This window comes from Leucoraja erinacea, chromosome 30, assembly GCF_028641065.1.
Source record: "Leucoraja erinacea ecotype New England chromosome 30, Leri_hhj_1, whole genome shotgun sequence".
In the NCBI taxonomy this organism is placed as follows: Eukaryota; Metazoa; Chordata; class Chondrichthyes; order Rajiformes; family Rajidae; genus Leucoraja; species Leucoraja erinaceus.
In genome coordinates this window covers 22,197,645-22,222,019 of record NC_073406.1, presented here as the reverse complement: position 1 = coordinate 22,222,019, position 24,375 = coordinate 22,197,645, and the positions used below count along the sequence as shown (strand labels likewise).

At 48.4% G+C, this 24,375-nt stretch overlaps 1 protein-coding gene across 1 annotated transcript in view; it reads left to right on the top strand.

Annotated features, from left to right (window-relative positions):
- The window catches only part of casz1 (castor zinc finger 1), a 138,918-nt gene that overhangs the window by 75,057 nt on the left and 39,486 nt on the right, over positions 1-24,375 (top strand). The window contains exons 8-14 of the mRNA XM_055659022.1: positions 5,462-5,626; positions 10,233-10,405; positions 12,882-13,726; positions 17,396-17,510; positions 20,155-20,218; positions 21,030-21,187; positions 22,888-23,010. Coding sequence (XP_055514997.1) covers positions 5,462-5,626; positions 10,233-10,405; positions 12,882-13,726; positions 17,396-17,510; positions 20,155-20,218; positions 21,030-21,187; positions 22,888-23,010 — 1,643 coding nt within the window. The remainder of the gene's footprint in view (positions 1-5,461; positions 5,627-10,232; positions 10,406-12,881; positions 13,727-17,395; positions 17,511-20,154; positions 20,219-21,029; positions 21,188-22,887; positions 23,011-24,375) is intronic.

Below are 24,375 nucleotides of genomic sequence, written 5' to 3'. Positions count from 1 at the left end.
CCAAGTCTTTGGCGCTGTAAGGCAGCAACTCTACCGCTGCACGACCATGCCCCACCCCCCCCCCCCCCCCCCCCCCCCCCCCCCCCCCCCCCCCCCCCCCCCCCCCCAAATCGCTCTTCAAGGACTCAACAGATGCCTAATCTGTTCTCTATTTTTTTGTATTTGATCTTTGGTCCCTTCTCCCATTCTCCCCATTCTTCCCATATTGTCCTCCTGCTCTCTTTGCCCTGTTCAACACTCTGTGTTTCTTGTTCTATCTCCCACTCTCATTCTGTCTATTTCAAGATCCCTCTCACCTTCAATCTCTCCGTTTCTCTCGCTCCGTCTCCCTCTCTCTCTCTGCCTTTGACTCCTCTTACGTCTCCAGTCTGCCAGAAATGGCCAATCTCTCCTCACCATGCTTTGGGCAAGCTTGCATTCAATGCAGAGTTGAAGTTAACCCCTGATTCTGTACTTGAAAAAAACACACTCCCTTTTTTATAAGATTCATTTCATTGCATGAATGACACTGGTGAATCTCAAAACTGAAACCAAATCAAGTTACGCAGTGGATCAGCAACTGTCCTTGACAACACTACATCCACAGTGATAAAATGCCAAACTCTATTTAATTGGACTGAATGTGTTAGATGGAATGTAAAATAATAGTGTTTCCTGTTGATCCTTGCAACACATTTTAATTGACGCGAGTCACCGTAACACAGTGAGGCCTGGCTCCTGTCCCCAGGGGATGGAGGGAAAAATCAAAGGCATCTCTCCGTCTACAGTGTGCTGAATCGACTTTAAGAGGCCGGTGGGCACCTGTTGGGCTTGGTTGCCCCAGGAGCGGTGTAGAGGGAGTGGGAGGTCAGGAAGGATACAGCAGAGGATGTATATTATTCAGAGGGGAGTGGCGTAGAGGTTGACTTTGACCCTTGCTCACAAAGAGCGGGCAGAAGAATGCATTGAAAGGCGCTCTACAGGATTAGGCTCGGATAAAGGCTGCTTGGGGGGGCTTTCACTTCCAATTCGGCCAATTCTGGTCCCAGTATTATGGATAGGATGGGTTTAGAGGGATGTGGGCCAAACGCAGGCAGGTGGGGCCAGTGTAGATGGGGCATGTTGGTTAGGGTGGGCAAGATGGGTCAAAGGGCCTGTTTCCATGCTGTATGCCTCAGTATCTCTATGACTCGACCATGGCCTCTGGGTTACAGAGACGATTGGTCTCAGAGGATTGGGTCAACCTGGTGCAAGGAAGGGTTGTTTAAGAAGGAACTGCAGATGCTGGAAAATCGAATGTAGGCAAAAGTGCTGGAGAAACTCAGCGGGTGCAGCAGCATCTATGGAGCGAAGGAAATAGGCAACGTTGTCTATTTCCTTTGCTCCATAGATGCTGCTGCACCCGCTGAGTTTCTCCAGCACTTTTGTCTACCTGCAAGGAAGGGTTGGGTCATTTCAAGGGACCTACTCTCAGAATGAATGGGCCAGTTTCAGCAACTCGGAGGAGAGAGGCTAGCAGTACAAATCAGTCTAGGATCAGAGTTTAATTGATACCCATGGATGGTAATCACTGGCATAGCCAGTGTTCACCCATCATGAATTCACCCTGAACACAACAGATTGAGAGATCATCTTAGGGGGACGGTACAATTGAAGGCCCAAGTCATGGAGGGACCAGATGAGGCTGGAAAATTTGTGTGGCCACAGCCAGCACCTCCAGCATCATTAGGGACTGACCTTTTCCATTGCCCCAATTCCATCGCCTTTACTGAACTCAATTCTGAATGCTGGGTACCACGGTAGAATCAATCCATCCATTGTCCTGAAGTCTGAATTGCCAACCAGTACCTTCACCACCTCTGCTGACATTCACACTAAATCCCTGCTTGTTGATTTGTTTCAAGGTCACATCTTGCTGTCCTTCCCATCGCTCCGACTGTCCTTCCCATCGCTCCGACTGTCCTTCCCATCGCTCCGACGGCGCTTCCCATTGTTACGACTGTTCTTATCACCAGAATTGTTCCTCTCACCGCTGGGAAGGCCATTCACAAACTCACTGAGATACATCTACAAGTCCATGCCATAAAGCAGTGAGCAGTGAACAACTGAAGGTTAACAGCAATGTGTCAGGATGAGGCCTGGGAGTCATTGTAAGGCCTCGGGTCTCCATGAAGCCTGGCAGTGAGGGTGAAGCCTGGAGTTAGTTTAAAGTCTGGAAGACAGGGTGAGGCTTGGTAGTGTGTGTGAGAACTGGGAGTGAGTATAAGGCCTGGCAGTGAGGGTGAAGCCTGGAGTCGGTGTGAGGCCTGGAGTCCTCATGAGGCCTGTAAGTGAGTGTAGGCATGGGAGTGAGGGTAAGGCCTGGGACATAGGGTGAGGCCTAGGAGTAAGGGTGAAGCCTGCAGTCAACACAAGGCAGGGTGAGGCCTGGGAGATTGTGTGAACCCTGAATCCCCACGAGACCCCAGGAGTAACAGAACATGGCAGAAGGGCACACATGTTGTAATGGAGCATGGAGTAAATGAGGTGCTTGAGGAGTATAAAGAATGTAAAAAGAATCTTAAGAAAGAAATTAGAAAAGCTAAAAGAAGATATGAGGTTGCTTTGGCAAGTAATGTGAAAGTATATCCAAAGGGTTTCTACAGCTATATTAATAGCAAAAGGATAACGAGGGATAAAATTGGTCCATTAGAGAGTCAGAGTGGACAGCTATCTGCAGAGCCAAAAGAGATGGGGGAGATATTGAACAATTTTTTTTCTTCGGTATTCACCAAGGAGAAGGATATTGAATTATGTGAGGTAAGGGAAACAAGTAGAGTAGCTATGGAAACTATGAGATTCAAAGAAGAGGAAGTACTGACACTTTAAAAAAATATAAAAGTGGATAAGTCTCCAGGTCCGGACAGAATATTCCCTACGACATTTAGGGAAGTTAGTGTAGAAATAGCCGGGGCTATGACAGAAATATTTCAAAAGTCATTAGAAACGGGAATAGTCCCCGAGGATTGGCGTACTGCACATGTTGTTCCATTGTTTAAAAAGGGTTCTAAGAGTAAACCTAGCAATTATAGACCTGTTCGTTTGACGTCAGTGGTGGGCAAATTAATGGAAAGGATACTTAGAGATAATATATATATAAGCATCTGGATAAACAGGGTCTGATTAAGGAACAGTCAACATGGATTTGTGCCTGGAAGGTCATGTTTGACTAATCTTCTTGAATTTTTTGAAGAGGTTACTCGGGAAATTGATGAGGGTAACGCAGTGGATGTTGTATATATGGACTTCAGTAAGGCCTTTGACAAGGTTCCTCAAGGAAGGTTGGTTAAGAAGGTTCAATTGTTGGGTATTAATGGTGGAGTAGCAAGATGGATTCAACAGTGGCTGAATGGGAGATGTCAGAGAGTAATGGTGGATGGCTGTTTGTCAGGTTGGAGGCCAGTGCCACAGGGATCTGTGTTGGGTCCACTGTTGGTTGTCATGTACATCAATGATCTGGATGATGGTGTGGTAAATTGGATTAGTAAGTATGCAGATGATACTAAGATAGGTGGTGTTGTGGATAATGAAGTAAATTTTCAAAGTCTACAGAGAGATTTAGGCCAGTTGGAAGAGTGGGCTGAAAGATGGCAGATGGAGTTTAATGCTGATAAGTGTGAGGTGCTACATCTTGGCAGGACAAATTAAAATAGGACGTACATGGTAAATGATAGGGAATTGAGGAATGCAGTTGAACAGAGGGATCTAGGAATAATTGTGCACAGTTCCCTGACGGTGGAATCTCATGTAGATAGGGTGGTAAAGAAAGCTTTTGGTGTGCTGGCCTTTATAAATCAGAGCATTGAGTGTAGAAGTTGGGAAGTAATGTTAAAATTGCACAAGGCATTGGTGAGGCCAATTCTGGAGTATGGTGTACAATTTTGGTCGCCTAATTATAGGAAGGATGTCAACAAAATAGAGAGAGTACAGAGGAGATTTACTAGAATGTTGCCTGGGTTTCAGCAACTAAGTTACAGAGAAAGGTTGAAAAAGTTAGGGCTTTATTCTTTGGAGCGCAGAAGGTTAAGGGGGACTTGATAGAGGTCTTTAAAATGATGAGAGGGATAGACAGAGTTGACGTGGATAAGCTTTTCCCACTGAGAGTAGGGAAAATTCAAACAAGAGGACATGACTTGAGAATTAAGGGGCAGAAGTTTAGGGGTAACATGAGGGGGAACATCTTCCCTCAGAGAGTGGTAGCTGTGTGGAATGAGCTTCCAGTTAAGGTGATGGAGGCAGGTTCGATTTTATCATTTAAAAATAAATTGGATAGTTATATGGACGGGAAAGGAATGGAGGGTTATGGTCTGAGTGCAGGTATATGGGACTAGGGAAGAATACGTGTTCGGCACGGACTAGAAGGGCCGAGATGGCCTGTTTCCGTGCTGTAATTGTTATATGGTTATATGGTGTTTGAGAATGACGGGGACTGAAAGAAACACAACTTTAGCCGAAGGATTGAAATTCAATGAGTCAACACAAGAACATGAAGATTGAAACAGACTTTAAATTATGAAAACATTAACAGCAGTTAAGCTTTCACAAGCAAACTGTTATGACATCGGGGAAGCACTTAGAAAGATATAAAGTTTCATTTAATAGCTGATAGTTGCTTCTCTTCCCCATCAACGGGTATAAACAGGGCTTGTAAAGGGAGTTTAGTGCTTCTGCTGGAGTCTCCGTTAACCAGTTGCCGCTCGGAGTCGCCAGCAGGGTTAGGCTCCGAGCTCAGTTACGGAGTCAGAGGGAACAACCTCTGGATTCCGGGATCTCTGTTATTCCCGGAAAAATGGGAGCTCAATCCGGGAAAAATGTCAGAATGAATAACATGACCTCAACCAGAGCAGAACGTTCCAGGATCGGCTGAGGTGTAAAAGAATGTAGAATTGTCCCAACTGGAGTCTGTAAGCCACCCTCCGCACTCCGAACCAACTGTTGACTTTCTTGTCATGAACTGCAGGTTTACTGAGGACAGTTTTGTTTCCGCTCCGTTATTTGTGTTCACCAGGGCTGACCGAGACCTAGAGACACTATTCACTAGAGACACAAGGAACTGCAGGTGCTGGCTTATCAAAAAAAAGTCACAAAGTGTTTGAGTAATGCCCCTGTCCCACTTAGGAAACCTGAACGGAAACCTCTGGAGACCTTGCGCCCCATCCAAGGTTTCCGTGCGGTTCCCGGAGGTTGCAGGTGGTTGCTGGAGGTTGCAGGTAGTGGAAGCAGGTAGGGAGACTGACAAAAACCTCCGGGAACCGCACGGAAACCTGTGGCCTCTCTCTCTCTCTCTCACTGCCTGGGATGGTGCTGTGCACGGTGTGGCTGCTGTGTTCCAACACCGCCACATTGCAGGAGTGCAGGGTTGGTGTTGGCCACCGGTGGTGCCAGGGAGGCCAGCCCTTGCCCGGCCAGTGCCCACTGCCTGACCGTTCTGTTCTCTCGACAGAGGTTCACCAGTAAACAGGACGTGATCCGACACTACAACATGCACAAGAAGAGGGACAACTCCCTGCAGCACGGCTTCATGCGTTTCAGCCCCCTGGATGACTGCAGCGTTTACTACCACGGCTGCCATCTCAACGGCAAGAGCACCCACTACCACTGCATGCAGGTAACCCTCCACCGCTCCCCCCTGCAGCCTGCACCCCTCCCCCTCCCCCCCCCACCCCGAGTCAACGGCATGGGGATAGACTTACCCATCGTCGCTATACCGCACCGCACCCACATTACGTCAGTCAGCACGGCCTTGACCAACAGAGACATAACCAGCAGGGCTATAACTAGACAACCATAACTAGCAGACATAACTAAAATAGACATAACTAGCAGACGTAACTAGTATAGACATAACCAGCAGAAGCATAAATAGAGAATCATAACTACCAGTAACATAAATAGCAGAGATATAACTAGCAAAACTATAACTAGAGAGCCATAACCAGCAATGAGATTACCAGCAGTGACATTACCAGCAGTGACATAACCAGCAGGGCCATAACTAGAGAAACATAATTAGCAGACATAACTAGAGAACCATAACTAGCAGAGACATAACTAGCAGAGACATAACTAGCAGAGACATACTAGAGAACCATAACTAGAGAACCATAAGTTGCAGAGACATAACTAGCAAAACTATAACAAGAGAGCTGTAACCAACAGAGACATAAGTAGAGAACCATAACTAGCAGACATAACTAGCAGAACTATAACTAGAGAGCTGTAACCAGCAGAGACATAACTAGAGAACCGTAACTAGCAGAGACATAACTAGAGACTAACTAGCAGAGACATAACTAGAGAACCATAACTAGCAGAGACATAACTAGCAGAACTATAACTAGAGAGCTGTAACCAGCAGAGACATAACTAGAGAACCATAACTAGCAGAGACATAACTAGCAGAACTATAACTAGAGAGCTGTAACTAGCAGAGACATAACCAGCAGAACTCTAACTAGCAGGGACATAACTAGCAGAATAATCCAGGCAGCATTCTGGTAAACTTAATTTAATTTTGGTTCTCAAATGAAGGCAGAGAAAAGGTCAAAGGGGGAATTTATTTTTGAACAGCAAATTCCTGTTCGTGTCATGCCTGCTGTACTTGAGGCATTTTGTGCTCTTGTGACATTTTCAGACCTTCACAGTCCTATGTTTTCTTCTCTGTAAACGTTTTATCCTGACCAATGCATCTTGCATCAATGAAGTATTTTGAAGTGCGTTCACATGAAAAATAGCAAAGTGTACGGATGATTTGCCAAAATCACACCCAAAACATCATGTCCAGGCTGACCATTCTGCCCACCTACACCTACCCTGTTGGCCTTCATTAGTTTCCTATCTTTCCATGCAACGTCTATTCAAGTTTCAAGTATTCAAGTATTTAGTGCGCCACAGTGGCTGCCTTACAACTCCTGAGACCCAGGTTCGATCCTGACTACGTGTGCTGTCTGTACGGAGTCTGTACATTCTCCGCGTGACCTGTGTGGGTTTTCTCCAGGTGCTCCGGTTTCCTCCCACCCTCCAAGACGTGCAGGTTTGGAGGTTAATTGGCTTTGGTAAATTTGTAAATTGTCCCAAGTGTGCAGGATAGTGTTAGTGTTAGCGTAGTGATCGCCGGTCAGTATGGACTCGATGGGCTGAAGGGCCTGTTTCCATGCTGCATCTGTAAAGTCTAAAGCCTAATGTGCCTGTCTAAATGCCTCGTATGCATGGCGATTGTGTCTGATTCCACCACCTCCTCTGGCAGTGAGTTCCTGACCACTCTGGGTGTGCAAAGAAACATTTTTTTCTTCAGATCCCCTTTAAAACCTCTTCCTCTCACTTTAAACCTCTGTCCTCTTGTGTTTGATACCCCAACTATGGGAAAAATAATCCCTCTGCCCTTCATAATTGTATATACCTGTATCACGTCAACTCTCAACTACTGGCCTTTTGGAACAGAAACCCGGGAGTAGAGGGCAGGAGAGATTTTGTTTTGTAGTTTAGAGATACAGCGCGGAAACAGGCCCTTCGGCCTACTGAGTCCGTGCTTGCTGCACATTAACACTATCCTACACACACTAGGGACAATTTTACATTTATACCAAGCCAAACCTGTACGCCTTTGGAGTGTGGGAGGAATCCGGAGATCCAGGAGAAAACTCCAGGGTCTCAGGGCTGTTCGGCCTGTTAGAGTCTCCAGAATCCAGTGAATGGCTGGTTTTGATTCTAAAGCCTCCCAAATTTGAAAATAAACCAAAAGATGTCAACAGTTTTTGAGAAACCTCATTGAAGGCCCCTGGGGCTGTGTGGAGTACCTTAGCTTTGTACTGCCCCTTTAAAAAGTAAATCCTTTGATTCTGAGCCTTTTATCTTTCAGAAACTGCAGGTATTGCGATTTTCCTGAAAATATCACCAGCCTAGGTTATTTCCATCAAATGCCCGTCTCTTCATATGAAGGAGAGCCTCCGCCTTCAAAGAAATTCCAGATCAAAAGATGTTAACCTTTGAGGGCCAAGCCAGGCCTGAAACGATCTCTCAACCTTCAATGCTTTTGGCCCGAGCATATTCAGGTGGTAAAATGTCAGACTGGCAGTGGGAAGTTCCTCGGGATGTGTCAGGCAATGCTTTGGCCCTCTGACCTTCTGTGTGGGTGGTGCCCCACAGCTGAGCCCACTGCCCTCTTTAGACCAAGCCATGGCCTTGCTGATGTGGTGAGGCCCAGCTCTCCCTCCCACCTGAGTCACCTCCTGTCACACAGCAAGAGGCTGCAGGCCTTGGCCCATGAAAGCCAGCAATCTGGAGCACTAGAACCTTGGAGGGATAAGCCCACCTCCACTCACTGGCACTGAATCCATGTTGATCTATTGGCACAAAATGCTGGAGTAACTCAACGGGTCAGGTAACATCTCTGGAGAAAAAGTATAGGTGACGTTTCGTCTCGAGACCCTTCTCCAGCCATGGGTCTGACGAAGGGTCTCAAACCAAAACGTCACCTATTTCTTTTCTCCACAGATGCTGCCTGTCCCGCTGAGTTGCTCCAGTAGTTTGTTTCTATCTTGGCGTAAACCAGCACCTGCAGTTCCTTCCTCCACACACAATCTATTGGCCACTGGATGCACACACTTCTCTCCAGACGGTCGGCAAGAGTCATACTCATACAACACGGAAACAGGCCCTTCAGCCCAACTCTTCCATGTTGATCAAGATGCTCAATCCAAGTTAGTCCCATTTGGCCCATATCCCTCTAAACCTTTTCTATCCGTGTACCTGTCCAAGAGTTTTTAGTTTAGAGATACAGCATGGAAATAGGCCCTTCGGCCCACCAACCATCGATCACCCGTTCGCAATGGTCCTATGTTATCCCACTTTCCCAACCACGTCCTACGTATTAGGGACAATTTACAGAGGCCAATTAACCTACAAATCCCGGGCATCTCTGCGATGTGGGAGGAAACCGGAACACCTGGAGGAAACTCACGCGGTCACAGGAGGAACGTGCAAACTCTACACAGGCAGCACCTGTGGTCAGGATCGATCACAGGTCTCTGGCTCTGTGAAGCAGCAGTGCAGCAGCCAGGCCCAGGTTCGATCCCAACTACGGGTGCTGTCCATGCAGAGTTTGTACGTTCTCCCCGTGATCTCGTGGGTTTCCTCCGGGTGTTTCGGTTTCCTTCCACATCTAAAAACGTGCAGGTTTGGAGGTTAATTTGCTTCTGTAAATTGCAAATTATCCCCAGTGTGTAGGATAGAACTGGTGTACAGGTGATTGCTGGTCGGCATGGACTCGGTGGGCCAAAGGGCCTGTGTCTGAGCTGTATGTCTAAACAAAACTAGATCCTGATCGCGTGAGGGATTGCCACGTCTTGTTCACCATTCAGTTAGATCATAGCTGATTGGACAAAGGTCAACCATTTGCAGCCTCAGGTACTACTAGCCGTACCCCACAGCTTCATGGGGTAGAATGGTCCAACCCGCTGAGTGAAGGACATGGTCTTCCTCCCAAATGACAAGCTTGTTGCCATCACATTCTGCCTCCTGGTTAAGCCTGTAGGGACAAGTTGACAGCTCCTGCCCTGCCCATCCTTCACAGAACCTTCTATGTCTCAGAGATTACCTTCTGTGTATCTAAACTCCAATTATATCGCAATGCCCTTGTGATAAGGGTAATCCACACCATAGTCTTAGTGCCAGAGTCATAAAGTTATACAGCGTGGAAACATGCCCATCGGCCCAATTTGCCCACACCGACCAACATGTCCCATCTACTCTAGACCCACCTGCTTGCATTTGGCCCATACACCTCTAAACCTGTCCTATCTCTCTCTGTACCTGTCTAAACGTTTCTTAAACCATGCAATAGTACCTGCCTCGACTACCTTGCCCGGCAGTTTGTTCCACATACCCAGCGCATTTGTGTAAAAAAGTTACGCCATATCGCTCTACAACGGAGGCCAAAACTGCTCGCAGTCAGTGAAGCCTTGTGGGCAGATTAATGTTCCCACTTTTGTACTGGAGGCCAAAGTTCCCTCTGTCTTCCTGATAGCTTGTTCTAGCTGCATGTTTATCTCCTGGGGCAGCCGACACTTGGTACACCATTACATTGTTGAGTAGTATCTTGCCACTTAAATGTATCTGTTTCTTCTCTCCTCCCCCGCCGATCGGGACGTGTACCTCACGACGCTCCATCCTCCTGACAACACTCTCAGATGGTTCATCTCCTTCTCTCCACCCAGGTGGGCTGCACCAAGGTGTACACCAGCACCTCCGACGTCATGACCCACGAAAACTTCCACAAGAAAAACGCCCAGCTGATCAACGACGGCTTCCAGCGTTTCCGTGCCACCGAGGACTGTGGGACGCTCGGGTGCCAGTTCTACGGACAGAAGACCACTCACTTCCACTGCAGGTAACTCCTTCCCCTGCAACTCCTTCCTGTGTAATACCACACCTCATATCTCGGCACAATGGCGCAGCGGTAGAGCCAGTGCCTCACAGCGCCAGAGACCCGGGTTCGATCCTAACCTCAGCTGCTGCCTCTACGGAGTTTGCATCCATCCAGTGAGTGATGAAATTTCCCCTTATTTCCATCTTAAATAGCTTACCTTTAATTGTGAGTTTGTGACCCCTGATTCTATAGCCGTGCAAACTTCCTCCCTGTTTCTGCTCTGTTGAGCTCTTTAATGATGTGTATATTTCATTGAGGACGGCACAGTGGTCCAGCGGGTAAAGCCGCTGCCTCACAGCGCCGGAAACATGACCTCGGGTGTTGACCATGTGGAGTTTGCACGTTCTCCCCGAAACCGCGTGGTTTTTCCTCCGTGTGCTACGGTTTCCTCCCACATCGCAAAGACGTGCAGGTTTGTAGGTTAATTGGCTTCCGTAAAAATTGTAAAATTTATCCCTGGTGTGTAGGATAGTGTTAGTGTACGGGGATCACTGGTCAGCACGGACACGGTGGGCTGAAGGGCCTGTTTCCACGCTACATCTTTAAAGTCTTAAAGTCTAAAGCTTCAGTCTGAAGAAGTGTCCCAACCCAAAACCTCACTTATTCCATGTTGACAGGAGATGCTGCCTGACCTGCTGAGCTACTCCAGCACTCTGCGACCTTTCAAATCGCTTTTAAACATGGGGGGGAAACAATGAGGTCTAACATCTGGGACAGGGGTCGGCAACCTATGGCCCGGATCCGGCCTGTAACCCGAAATCAACCGCAGGCGGTTTATTTTTCAATGAGATTTCGCGACCTGGGAACTGCAGCCAGTCCCGGGGCACGCAGGCGATCTGGGCGCTACAGCCTAACCTGGGGCAGGCGAGCCGATCTTGGAACTGCGGCCAGACCTGGGGAAAGCGAGCCGACCTGGGACTGGCTGTAGCGCCCAGGTCACAAAACATTTGCGCCCATGTGTTTTAAAGGTCCACATTTGTCATAGGCTCACCCTTCATGGGCACTGTCTAAGTAAACCTACGTTTCTCTATATATAAGAAGCACTTTTGTGGTGTACGTAGAGGTGACTAGAGCTTTGTGGGGGTCTAATCTTAGGTGGGGCCTCTACCACTTGTTTACAACAACACTTAATCAGTATAAAAACACAATGCAAAATAAAAATGACACTAATAAACAAGAGCAAGTCTTGAATCGACGAGATTCCCAAAATGGCCAGTCAACCCGTGACCAGCGCCATAAGCGGGGAGGGCGGAGGCTGCTGATCTTCTCTTCTTTGAGGATGTGATCAGCCAGGTTGGAAATGTCTTTGGAGTTATGCAGAATGCTGGTGGCATGTTCCTCCCTTCCCCGCCAGGATAAAGTCTAGGGGCAAATGATTCTGGAGAACAACTGTGTCAAACAATTTGGTCCCAGTCTCAGCTGTGTCATTGCCCTCTTTCCCAAGAGGCCAGAGGCCGTGTTAAAGGATCTTTCTCTTGCCAGGTTTGGCCATCCTATACCAGGAACCGTGGTGGAGAGTAATCTCCCCGTCTCCATGGCAGATCTGCTCACCCCGCACAGATCTGAGTTAATTTTAATCAATTCTAACCAGTCCAGACATGTTGCTGGGCTTCGGTTGACACTGTTTAGGTTTAAGGTGAAGGGGGGAAAGATTTAATGGGAACCTGAGGGGTAACTTTGTTACATAAAGGGCAGTAGGCGTATGGAACGAGCTGTCGGAGAAGGTAGTTGAGGCAGGGACTATTGCAACGTTTTAGAAACATTTGATCAGGTACATGGATGGGACATGGGGCAAAAACGGGCAAGTGGGACTGGTGTAGATAGTGTTTCCTATAACTCTATAACTGTGATGCCATTCTTTGGACAAAACAGTGGCACAGCAGTAGTGCTGTTGCCTTACAGCACCAGCTATCTGGGTTCAATCCTAACTATGGGTGCTGCCTGTAAAGAGTTTGCACGTTCTCCCTGTGACCGTGTGGGTTTTCTGCGGGGGCTCTGGTTTCCTACCACATCCCAAAAACATGCAGGTTTGCAGGCTAATTGGCATGGGTAAAAAAAAAAGCAAATTGTCCCTAGTGTGTGTAGGATAGTGTTAATGTGCGGGGATCCCTGGTCGGCACAGCCTTGGTGGGCCGAATGGGCTGTTTGGACACTGTATCTCTAAACTATGGGGGGGGGGGGGGGGGGGGGGGGGGGTCGTTGGTCGGCGCGGACATGGTGGGCCGAAGGGCCTGTTTCCACGCTGTATTTCCAAATTATGGGGTGATCGCTGGTCGGCACGGACTCGGTGGGCCGAAGGGCCTGTTTCTGCGCTGTATCTCTCAAGCCTCCAGACTCCACGGTTCACGAGCCCCGCCTTGTGTCGGGAGTCAGGCGTATCTGGCAGCTTGGTTTGTGCCATTCCCACGCCCCTCACTAATGTCTGCCCTCCCCCCAGGCGGGCCGGCTGCACGTTCACCTTCAAGAACAAGTGCGACATTGAGAAGCACAAGAGCTACCATATCAAGGACGACGCCTACGCCAAGGACGGCTTCAAGAAGTTCTACAAATACGAGGAGTGCAAGTACGAGGGCTGCGTATACAGCAAGGCCACCAATCACTTCCACTGCATCCGCTCGAGCTGTGGCTTCACCTTCACCTCCACCAGCCAGATGACGTCACACAAGCGCAAGCACGAGCGGCGCCACATCCGCAGCGGCAATGGTGGTGGGGGCGTTGGCGGCGGCGAGCTGGGCCTGGCCTCCCAGCTGCTGGGCCGTAAGCAGAACGAGGGCGACGACTCCAGCAACGACGACCTGATCGACTACTCGGCCATCAGCAGCAAGAACTCCAGCCTGAGCGCCTCGCCCACCAGCCAGCAGTCCACCGCTCCCGGCCTGTTGTCCAGCCTCGCCCCGGACATGTCCACCGCCCAGGCCCTCAAACACACCCCCAACACCGTCCCCAAGATGTCCACCTGCCTCTCCCAGACGCTGCCCGTCTCCCTCCCCGTGGCCCTGGCCCTCTCCAATGCCGCCATCTCCGCCACCGGATCCTTCTTCCCCATGGTCTCCAGCCGGATGTCGGTGGCAATGCCCGTGTCTGCGGCCAGCCTGATCTCGGCCATCTCCTCCAGCGTGTCCACCCTGCCCAATGAGTCCGCCGTGCCGGCCTCGGGGGGTCCCGGGGCACTGCCCCCCGCCTCCATCGTGGAGAAGATGACAGCGAGCAAGGGCCTCATCTCCCCCATGATGGCCCGACTGGCAGCTGCCGCACTCAAGCCCTCCACCGCGGCCGAGGCAGGTGAGACAGCGGGGTCACGGTAGGGGGTGCACGCGGGGTGTGTGACGGGGTTACAGCAGGGGGGGGGGGGTGGGGGGTGAGGTGTACACAGGGTGTACAGTGGGGTATGGGTGGGGTGCGTGACCGGGTTACAATGTGGTCATTGTGGGGTGCACACATGATCTGTGATGGGGTTAGTGTTTGCACCGACAGTATCTGTATACAAAACACCCTTGCCATTGCTTTGGCCTCCTAAGGTGATAGAACCAAATACAGGAACAGGCCCTTCGGCCCACAATGTCTGTGCCAAACATGATGCCAAGACCAACTCTTGAAGAAGGGTTTCGGCCCGAAACGTTGCCTATTTCCTTCGCTCCATAGATGCTACTGCACCCACTGAGTTTCTCCAGCACTTTTGTGTAGCCAAGACCAACTCTATCTGCTTGCACATGACCCATATCCCTCATACCCATGTGCCTATCCTAAAGTCCTTGAGCTGCCACTATCACATCTGCCTCCAGCACCAACCCTGGCAGTGAACGTTCCAGGCACTCACTACCCTCTGTGTAAAAATCTTGCCCCGCAAATCTCCGTTAAACTTTGCCCATCTCGCCTTGGAGCCATGCCCTCTAATATTGGATATTTCCATCCTGGGAAAATGCTTCTGACTGTTTACCCTATCTATGCCTCTCAGAAATATAAATACTTCTATCAGGTCTCCCTTCAATCTCTGGGCATTCCAGAGAAACAATCTAAGTCTGTGCACCCTCTCCCAGTTGCTAATACCTCCTAATCCAAGCATCATTCTGGCATCCCTATCCCCTCCACAATCTTCCTATGACCAGGTGACCAGAACTGCATGCAATACTCATGATTAGTACGGGTGTCAGAGGTTATGGGGAGAAGGCAGGAGAATGGGGTTCAGAGATAGAGATAGATCAGCCATAATGGGCCGAATGGCCTAATTCTGCTCCTATCACATGATCTTATGACCTGATACGTGGGCTTAACAAAGTCCCATAGTGCTATCCCATCTCGTGTTTGAGGGGTGCCCCCACCAGACTCAGCACCACAATGTCCAGCAGCGGAAGGACCCTAGACTGTGGTCCTCCACCACAGAGCCTTGGCGTTGGCTGCACCGAGCTTCAGTGCGTCCCTCAGCACGTACTCCTGCAGTCTGTAGCGGGCCAGTCGGCAACATTCCTTGCCGGACATCTCGTTGTGCAGGCAGACCAGAGATAAACTTTCACCGATTTGAAGGCCTTCCAGCAGAGATGATGTCCGGCGTGTGAGCGTGTCCTTGGGAACAGTCCGTAAATCAGTGAATCCTCCATTTTGTGCCAATATTGGGCGTGAGCCTTGTACATCAGCCTCTTCTCGACACTTGATCCTGATCAATGCCTCGAAACAAGTTCCATCTCCCACATGCCTAATGGCGAAAAACCTCACCAAACTATTTGACAGCTTTTAGTACATTTCACACGTAAAGTGGTGTGCTTCAGGGAAGAGTCTAGTCTTCAGAAACATTAAACCACCCCACCCTCAGGGCTGCTTGTGTAATGCTGAGCACATTTATCCTTGGTGTATCTATAAAAATGGTTATATATTCCATTAATTCCCTCCTGCTGTAAAGCCCTTGTGTTCCCAGTGGAAGGACAGATTGTTTCCATGTCTTTTCTCCGTGTTAAAAGTTCAAAATTTTGGCCAAATTGATTTGAGCTTCCGTGTCCTGAAGTTTAATCTCTGTGTTGAAGGGTTTTTTCCACCCTGGGTTACTGTTTATTAAGCAAGTCCACGTATTATTGTAATGTGATAACACTCCAAAACTTAATTATCAGTTTAAATACCCTGGGGGACAGAGTGAATCTAGGTGTGAATGGAAGACCAAGGAACTTCCTATGTCTTTGATATAATTAAAAGAAAGATAAATCCCACCGAGATTTTTAAGGACTGTTTTAGTTTCTAATCATAGTGTCACATATGGTGGGTCTCTGAAGCTGTCTTCTTCCACTTTCAGATATTTCATTATTCTATCGGTTCAGTTGAAAAGGGGAGGCTGAATCTTCCAGGCTGAACATTGTCAGAATAGCTGGGTGGCCCACCACAGTGAGGCCTCAGTAAAACGTTCCTAGCGAGCTGGTGAAGAACCAACCATTAAAAATGCTTCCCGAATAGAACAATTTACAAATAATTGTTGAGGTATTCACACAAAGGATGGTGGGTGAATGCTACCTTGCTACCGGAGGAGATAGTTGGGACAGGAGCTATGTTTAAAGGGCCAGTCCCACTTGGGCGTCATTTGCGCGTCATTTAAGCGACATCATTTACGCGTCACGACGCACGTGACGCGCACATGGCGTGCATTACGCGCGCATGGCGCGTGGTGAGGCGCGGTGGCATAGGCAGTGACGCGCGGTGGCGCGCGGTGCCCCAGGATTTTGGGATTCACGAAATCTTCGCACGCCACCTGCGTGACACGCAAATGACGCCCATGTGGGACAGGCCCTTATGAAACAATTAGACAGGTACATGGATAGGACAGGTTTAGAGGGATATGGGCCAAACGCAGGCAGGGAGGCAGTGTAGATGGGGCATGTTGGTCGGTGTGGGCAAGTTGGGCTGAAGGGCCTGTTTTCCCGCTGTATGACTCTATGACACTCTGTTAAAACCCTGACAAAATCCTTCCTTCATCACGCCTTCGTGTCACCTCTTCAAATGTTTGTTGTTTAAATGCCCATTGTTGTACCGGCAAATTTCCTTTGAGAAGATGGGATCAAAAAGTTGTCAAGAGCCAGAATTTTCCTTCTGGGGATTTTCTTTTTGTTCTTAACTACTTCTGACCCACATTGCAACGCTGACATCACTCTGAGGTAGCATGAAAAGCAGTTCTGGGCGCATCCTGGATTTACGGAAGATGCTCTAGAATGGCAAGACTTCTTGTAAAATGAAACATTACACACGGAGGGGGGGTGAAGGTCAACGAGAAGGCTACTTTATTGTTCACTCAACCAACCTGCCTGAGAATGGCACTGTCCTTTTTAAAAAGGAAATATTTTTCTACTGCCTGAGGGCAAATTAATATTTCAGTCACTTGGGTATTTCAAGAAAAGCAAGGTCCAGGCAGTCCTGTCAGCAGATTTTTTTCTCTTTTTCCCTGCACACGTTGAATTTAAATACCTTGGTTGTAAAAGTGATAGGTGTGCGGGGGGGGGGGGGACAACAGGGGGAGGTTTGGGGGGGGTCACACTGTTTGAACTGATCTGATTGGGTGTCAAGTTTGATCTGGCGGTGAGAGCAGATGTTCCCGTTGGGCATGCTCTGTGAGAGGCTGCTACGTCTCCATAGAAACAGAGGCATCCTGAACGGCGATGAAGGTTGTCTACCACTCTGAACCTGCCAAAGCTTCTCAGCATTAACATGGCATTTAACGAGTGTTTAAGGGGCAGGACCACAAATTAGGTGTGACAAGCGCAGCTGAAAAACATAGTCTTTTATTTCTCACCGCGATCTCTTTTCCCCTCAACCAACGTGTCCCGCTCATGAAAATCCTGATGGGCCGCATGTCATTTTTGCAATGACTGTCACCCTGCTTGTTCGGTGGCAGAGTGAAAGTCAGAAGCAATCACATCACGGGCCACGTCTCCGGCCAAACGGCGGCTTATTGTCATGCAATTTCCTTTCTTGTTGCAGGGGCTGGACAGTTCGGTCTGATCGAACTGAAACAGGAGATGGGTGACGCTGTCAAGTCGCAGAGCCAAGATTCATTGCAGAACCAGAGTCTGGACCTCAGCCTAAAGGATCACGGGTGGGGAGCTGGTTTTGGTTTATTATTGTCACATGTACCGAGCTACAGTGAAAAGCATGCTATCCAAGCAGATCAGATAATACCCTTTCCCCTGACTCTCAGTCTGAAGAAGGATCTCGACCTGAAACGTCACCCAGAGATGCTGGCAACCCGCTGAGTTACTCCAGCATTTTGTGTCTATCTTCAGTTTAAACCAGCATCTGCAGTTCCTTCCCGCACAATACCATACATAGATACAATCAAGACAAACTCACATACAATAGATAGAGCAAAGAGGGAGATACAGAGTGTAGAATATAGTCCTCAGCATTGCAGCCCATTCCATGATCAAAATCCAATGTCCACAGGAGATGAATATGATGTTGGGGAGTTTGTGGGGCTGGGTCATATATAGGCCTGGGCAGGTAGAAATGATGGAAGTCATTCAAAAAAAAAAAAAAAATTCTGGGATGATTCACTAAGTCCGACAGCATCTGTGGAAAGAGAACAGGGATGACATTTCAAATTACAGACCCTTCACAGACTCTGTTTCACCCTCCACAGAAGCCGCCTCACCTGCCAGTTATTTCCAACGTTTTCTGATTTAACGTCAGATTTCCGACATCTGCAAGTTTTGTTCAATTTTCGCTGACAAGTTTCTTCCCCTGAAGGACGTTAGTGAAGCAGATGGATTTTTACAACATTTGAGTAGTTTCATGGTCACAATTACTGAGATTAGCTTTTTATTCCAGATTTAATTAATTACTTAAACTTAAACTCCCCAGCTGTTGTGGTGGGATTTGTGCTCTTGTCTCCAGATCAATAATCCTGCCCTCTGGATACCGGTCTAGTAATGATTACAATACAAATGTATCAAATTAGTTCTTAGGGTCAGAGAGTTTGCAAGTGCCGTTTGGTGAGATTTAGTACCTGTACATAATTAAACTCCCAGACTTTGTGCAACAAAGCATAACGTTGAGGGTACGTCATAGTTGTATAGGTTTTATTTTTGTTCAAAGAAACATTTTTTTTTTTAAAGTGGGCGGCACTGTGGCACAGCGGTAGAGTTGATGCCTTACAGCGCCAGAGACCCGGGTTTGATCCAGAATGCGGGTGCTGTCTGTGCAGAGTTTGTACGTTCTCCCAGTGGCCTTTGTTTGTTTTCCCCAAGAGCTTTGGTTTCCTCCCACATTCCAGAGACGTACAGGTTTGTCGGTTAATTAGCTTAGTATAATTGTAAATTGTCCCTAGAGTGTGTAGGATAGTGTTTGTGTGCGAGAGGCGCTGGTCGGTGCGGACTTGGTGGGCCGTAGGGCCTGTTTCTGTACTGCATCTCTAAACTAAACTGAGATATTGAATGGGTGAACGTGTATAGGTGCTTTATGTAGCTGGTTCTCAGGGAGGCATTAAACGTTTTGCTTGAGGAACCTGTACTGGGAAACTCAACAGCACATGCGCACATCAATAGACCTCTCAACCGGGGCAGTCCCTCAATGAGGCAGACAGAAGAAATAACAAATTAGTGGTAGAGAAGGCTTTCTGTACGTCATCAGTTATGGTGTTGATGATAGTAGACACAAAATGCTGGAGTAACTGGATAAATGTGTCTATCTTCAGATTAAGCCAGCATCTGCAGTTCCTTCCAACACATATTGAGTGTAGAATTTCGGACGTTACATTACAGTTGTGCAAGATATTGGTGAGGCCACATATGGAGTACCATCTTCAGGTTTGGTCACCCTGCTATTAGAAGGATGTTGTTACGCTGGAAAGAATGCAGAGAAGAATTACGAGGATGTTCCCAGGACTTGAGGGCTTCAGCTCTTGGGATCAGCGTTGGGCAAGCTAGGACTTTATTCCTTGGAACGTGGGAGGCCACAGGGTGATTCAAAAGAGGTGTACACAACGAGGAATAAATAGGGTGAAGGCACAGGGTCTTTTTTCCGGGATAGGGAAATTAAAAACCTGAGGACAAAGGTTGAATGTGTAGGAAAGACCTGCAAATGCTGGTTTAAATCGAAGGTGGACCAAAATCCTGGAGAAACTCAGAGGGACAGGCAACGTCTCTGGAGAGAAGGAATGTGTGACGTTTCAGGTAGAGACTGTGACTGATGTCGGGGGAATGGGCTGTACAGAGATAGAATGTAGTCGTAGACAGTAAAGGGCCTGTCCCACTATACGAGGTTAGATCCCTAAAGAATGAGGATATCTCCGATGACCTGGTATGGAAAACCTCATGCTGGGCGCAGATGCGGTGTAGACAGAAGAATTGGGAGTAAGGGACAGGAAGCAGGGTGGGAAGAAGTGTAGTCTAGATAATAGACAATAGGTTGATGGTGAGTGAGAAATATCTAATGGAAACCTTTTCACCCAGAGGCTGGTGGGTGTATGGAACAAGCTGCCAGTGGAGGTCGTTGAGGCTGGGACTATAACAGCATTTAAAAGACACTTGGATAGGAAAGGCTTAGAGGAATATGGGGTCAATTGCGGGCAAATGGTCTTTGCATGAATGGGGCAACTTGGTCAGCATGGACTAGTTGGGCTGAAGGGCTTATTTCCGTACAGTGTGACTCCATGAAATGCCAGACATTCAGTCATCACTAATTGACTAACAAAATTAATATAAGGTGGACCCAGACTAAGAGCAGGTGTCTTTTCCTTCCAGGATCGAGTCCAATGGTTACATGGAGTCTGGGAACACATCCCTCTTATCCTCATTTCTCAACAGGGTGAGTGTCCTGACGAAGCTTCTCAGCCAAGCACAGAGCCCCAGAGTAACAAGTCCTTACGGTACCTGCCCGCAGGCCCTGTCTGATGGTGCTTTTATTGCTGCATGTGCAAAGTATTAACACAGTGAGATTATTTTTCATACACCAAGAGTCCAGTAGAGTGTGGCCATACCCCCCAATCACCGATTAGCAAGTGTACAGAAATAGTCAAGAAACATGCAAGAGCCGCCATGATTTGCCGCCATGTTTAAAGTCCACGCTTTAGTTCTTGTGAGCAGTGCCTGGTCCAGGCAAGTCCCAGGCTGTTGTGGCCTCATGCCATCTCCTTCCATGAATGTCACATCCCTCTCCTCACCTTTGGTCCCCGGGGGGATGGGAGCCTCCTGCAGCTGACCACGAGGCTGCGGTAGGCCAGACCCCCGGTTCCCACTCCTCTCCTAGCGTCCTCGCTCATCGCCCGCCACGCCCGTTGTCGCCGGCGCCATCCTCCCGGTCTCTGGTCTTTGGGGGACGAGCAGGGTCCAGCACGGTGGTGTCCCCCTCCCAGGCCAGCGGTCCACCGGGTCCAACAAGCAGGGGACCGGCTCCTTCTCCAGTCCACCCTCCGCTGGGTCTTGAGTTCAGCCGCAGGGGACTGACTCAGCCGGCACCCTCTGAAGCCACAATCTGCCTGGGCTCGGTGTGTGCTCGGACCTCACTCTTGGCTTTCAGGTGGCTGGGAGAGAGGCAGAAACCGCCCGCAATTATCCGTGTTACCCGCAAGCCACGCTTTGGGTTGAGACCTGACGGTTTATTGTGCTTCTGTCACTAGGCATCCCATGGCAACAGCGGAATGAGCAGCTTGCTGAGCATCAAGACGGAGCCAGACTGTGGGCAGTCTGATGACGACCAAGCCTCCTACTTGAGCAAAGTGATGGGGCAACAGCGGCCCGAGAAACGCCAGGAGCTCTGGGAAAAATACCTGCGCAGGTAGAGGCGAGAGGCACACTGTCTGTGAGCTTCCCTACCCCCCTCGTGAACCAGTGCCTTGGCGTCACATCTACACTGGCACAGCGGACTGGGTTCACTTGTCACCTTCTCCACAGCCAACAATGAACAATTGTGGGCTCCACCTTTCCTTGTTCATCATTGCTGGCTTTGATTTGTCCTTTTGCATACCTTTCATTCATTTGTTCCTTGTACCTCTTCATATCTCTAGTTTCCCTCTCCCCTGACTCTCAGTCTGAAGAAGGGTCTCCTATTCCTAGAAACGTCGCCTATTCCTTTTCTCCAGAGATGGTGTCTAACCCGCTGAGTTACTCCTGCATTTTGTGTCTACCCAGCTAACAGCAAGGCTTTCATCCTGGCCTGGACAGAGTAGGCCTCGTTGGGCCAGGGGATGCCTGACAGTGCTATAAATCCCTGCCAGAAGGCTGGGGCTAATTGGAATGACTCCCAGCCCTCAGAGCAATCCCAAGCAAGCAGTCCCAAGGAGATTCACTTGACCAATTCCTGCGGTAGAGAGGATTGTCCAAACAAAATAAATTACATCTCAATTTTTAGAGTTTAGTAGAGTGAGAGGCAATTTTATTAAAACTTATAAGATGCTGAGAGGACATGAAAGAGTGAATGTTGAGATGTTTCCACCTGTGGAAGAATATCAAACCGGAGACACAGTTATGAGGTTAGTATGTGTCATTGCAACCAAGGTGTGTGGGGACAACCTCTCATAGAGGGTGGTGTATCTCTGGAATTCTTGACTGCTGGGGGTTATGGAGGTTAGATCACAGAGGGTACTTAAAGAAAAAGTAGATAATTTTGTTTGAAGATCTCAGAATTAGTTAGATAGGGCTCTTAAAGATAGTGGAGTCAGGGGATATGGGGAGAAGGCAAGAACGCGGTATTGATTGGAGATGATCAGCCATGATCACATTGATTCAGATTCAGATTCAATTTTAATTGTCATTGTCAGTGTACAGTACAGAGACAACGAATGTTGGTGCTGGCTCAAAGGGCCGAATGGCCTACTCCTGCACCTGTTGTCTATTGTCTAATTGAGGCCTAAGAGGAACTGGCGGAGAAGAGAAGATGAGAGCTGGGGCAGGTCATCCCTGATCATATTGAATGGAAGGGGCTGGGCTTGATGGACCCAGAGAACTACAGCCGCACATGTTCTGCTACAGTGTGTGTGTGTGTGTGTGTGTGTGACCCTTGACGTGTCTCTCATTAGCAGGTGGTTCAAGCTCAACATTGGTTTAGCTTTGGGCAAAGGAAACAGGGGAACTGCTCAGATCGTGGTCATAAAGTCAAACATTGTGGAAACAGGCCCTTCGGCCCAACTTATCCACGACACCCAACATGCCCCATCTACACTAGTCCCGCCTGCATGCACATGGCCCATAACCCAATAAGCCTATCCTACCTATGTACCTGTCCAAATGTCCCTTAAACGCTATGATTGTACCTGCCTCAACTACCTCCTCCGGCAGCTCATTCCTAGCACCCTCCACCACATGTGTAAAAAAAGTTACCCCTTGGGTTCCTACTAAATCTTTTCCCCCTCACCTCAATCCTATGTCCTCTTGTTCTCGATTCTCCTACTCTGGGCAAAAGACTGTGCGTTTACCCAAGCTATTTCCGCTCATGATCGTGTACGCTCGCCCTCACTGGTGTTTGTCTCTCATTCTTAGGTTTACTACAGAGGATTACTGCGAGACCCAGTGTGATTTCCTGCACAAAGTCCATTTCCATTGTGTGGTGGAGGACTGTGGTGCCCTGTTCAGCACCCTCGATGGGGCCATCAAACATGCCAAGTGAGTGCTACCAGGCAACGCCAAACCAGGCACGGTCAAACCGCCGACCGGCCGCGATTGATCGTGGACAAACGAGGCTAGGGTATCTTTCCAGTCAACTTTTGCCAGCTCCTCCCTCATGGCTCCATAGTCCCCTTTGCTCAACTGTAATACTGACCCTTCTGATTTTCCCTTCTCCCTCTCAAATTGTAGATTAAAACATATCATATAATGGTCACTGCCTCCTAATGCCTCCTTTACCTCGAGTTCCCTTATCAAATCCAATTAATTACACAACACTAAATCCAGAATTGCCTTCTCCCTGGTAGGCTCCAGTACATGCCAACCTTTGCGACATGCCAATTTTATCTATTTATTCAACTTGCACCCTATATCCAGGATACTGTTTGGGGGCCTGTAGATAACTCCCATAAGGGTCATTTTTTCCTTACAATTCCTCAGTTCTATCCATACTGACTACATCTTCTGATTCTATGTCGCCCCTCGCAAGGGACTGAAATTCATTCCTTACCAACAGAGCTACCCCACCCCCTCTGCCCACCTGTCTGTCTTTTCGATAAGACGTACACCCCTGAATATTCAGTTCCCAGCCCTTTATTTCACTTTATTTCTTATGCTTCGTGCATTCATATATAATACTTTTAATCCATTACTCCCCTCACCTTTCCCATTGATTCCTATTTCACACGGCCACACTCTCCTACCCCTTCCTGAGCTTTCTGCCCTGTTAATTCTGGCGTCTTTCTTAACTTTTCCTACACTCTCTTTCCCTTTAACTCAACAATTCTACAATTTAGAGGTTTAGAAACACAACATGGGAACAGGCCATTCCACCCACCATGTCCACACCAACCATCCATCACCCATTCACACTAATTCTATGTCATCCCATTTTCACATCCACTCCCTACACACGAGGAGCAATTTACAGAGGGCCAATTAACCTACAAACCCGCAAAGTCTTTGGGATGTGGGAGGAAACCCGAGCACATGGAGATAATCCACATGGTCACAGGGAGAACATGCAATTTTTTTTATAAACGAACGCAAAGTCTGGCTCAGACTCGTGTCTCTGATGCTGTGAGGCAGCAGCTCTACCCGCTACGCCACTGTGCTGCCCCAATTAAAAAAAGAAAATGTAAGTTGTTTTTACCCAGTAAACCATTCAACTCAAGGACAGGATGGGCAATACATGTTAGCCATGTTAGTAATTACCACATAGAGTTACAGTGTGGAAACAGGTAATTCGGCCCAACTTGCCCACACCTCCCAATATGTCACACCTGCCTGTTTGCCCATACCCATCTAAACCTATCTTATCCATATGCCAATCTAAATGTTTCTTAAACATTGCAATGGTACCTG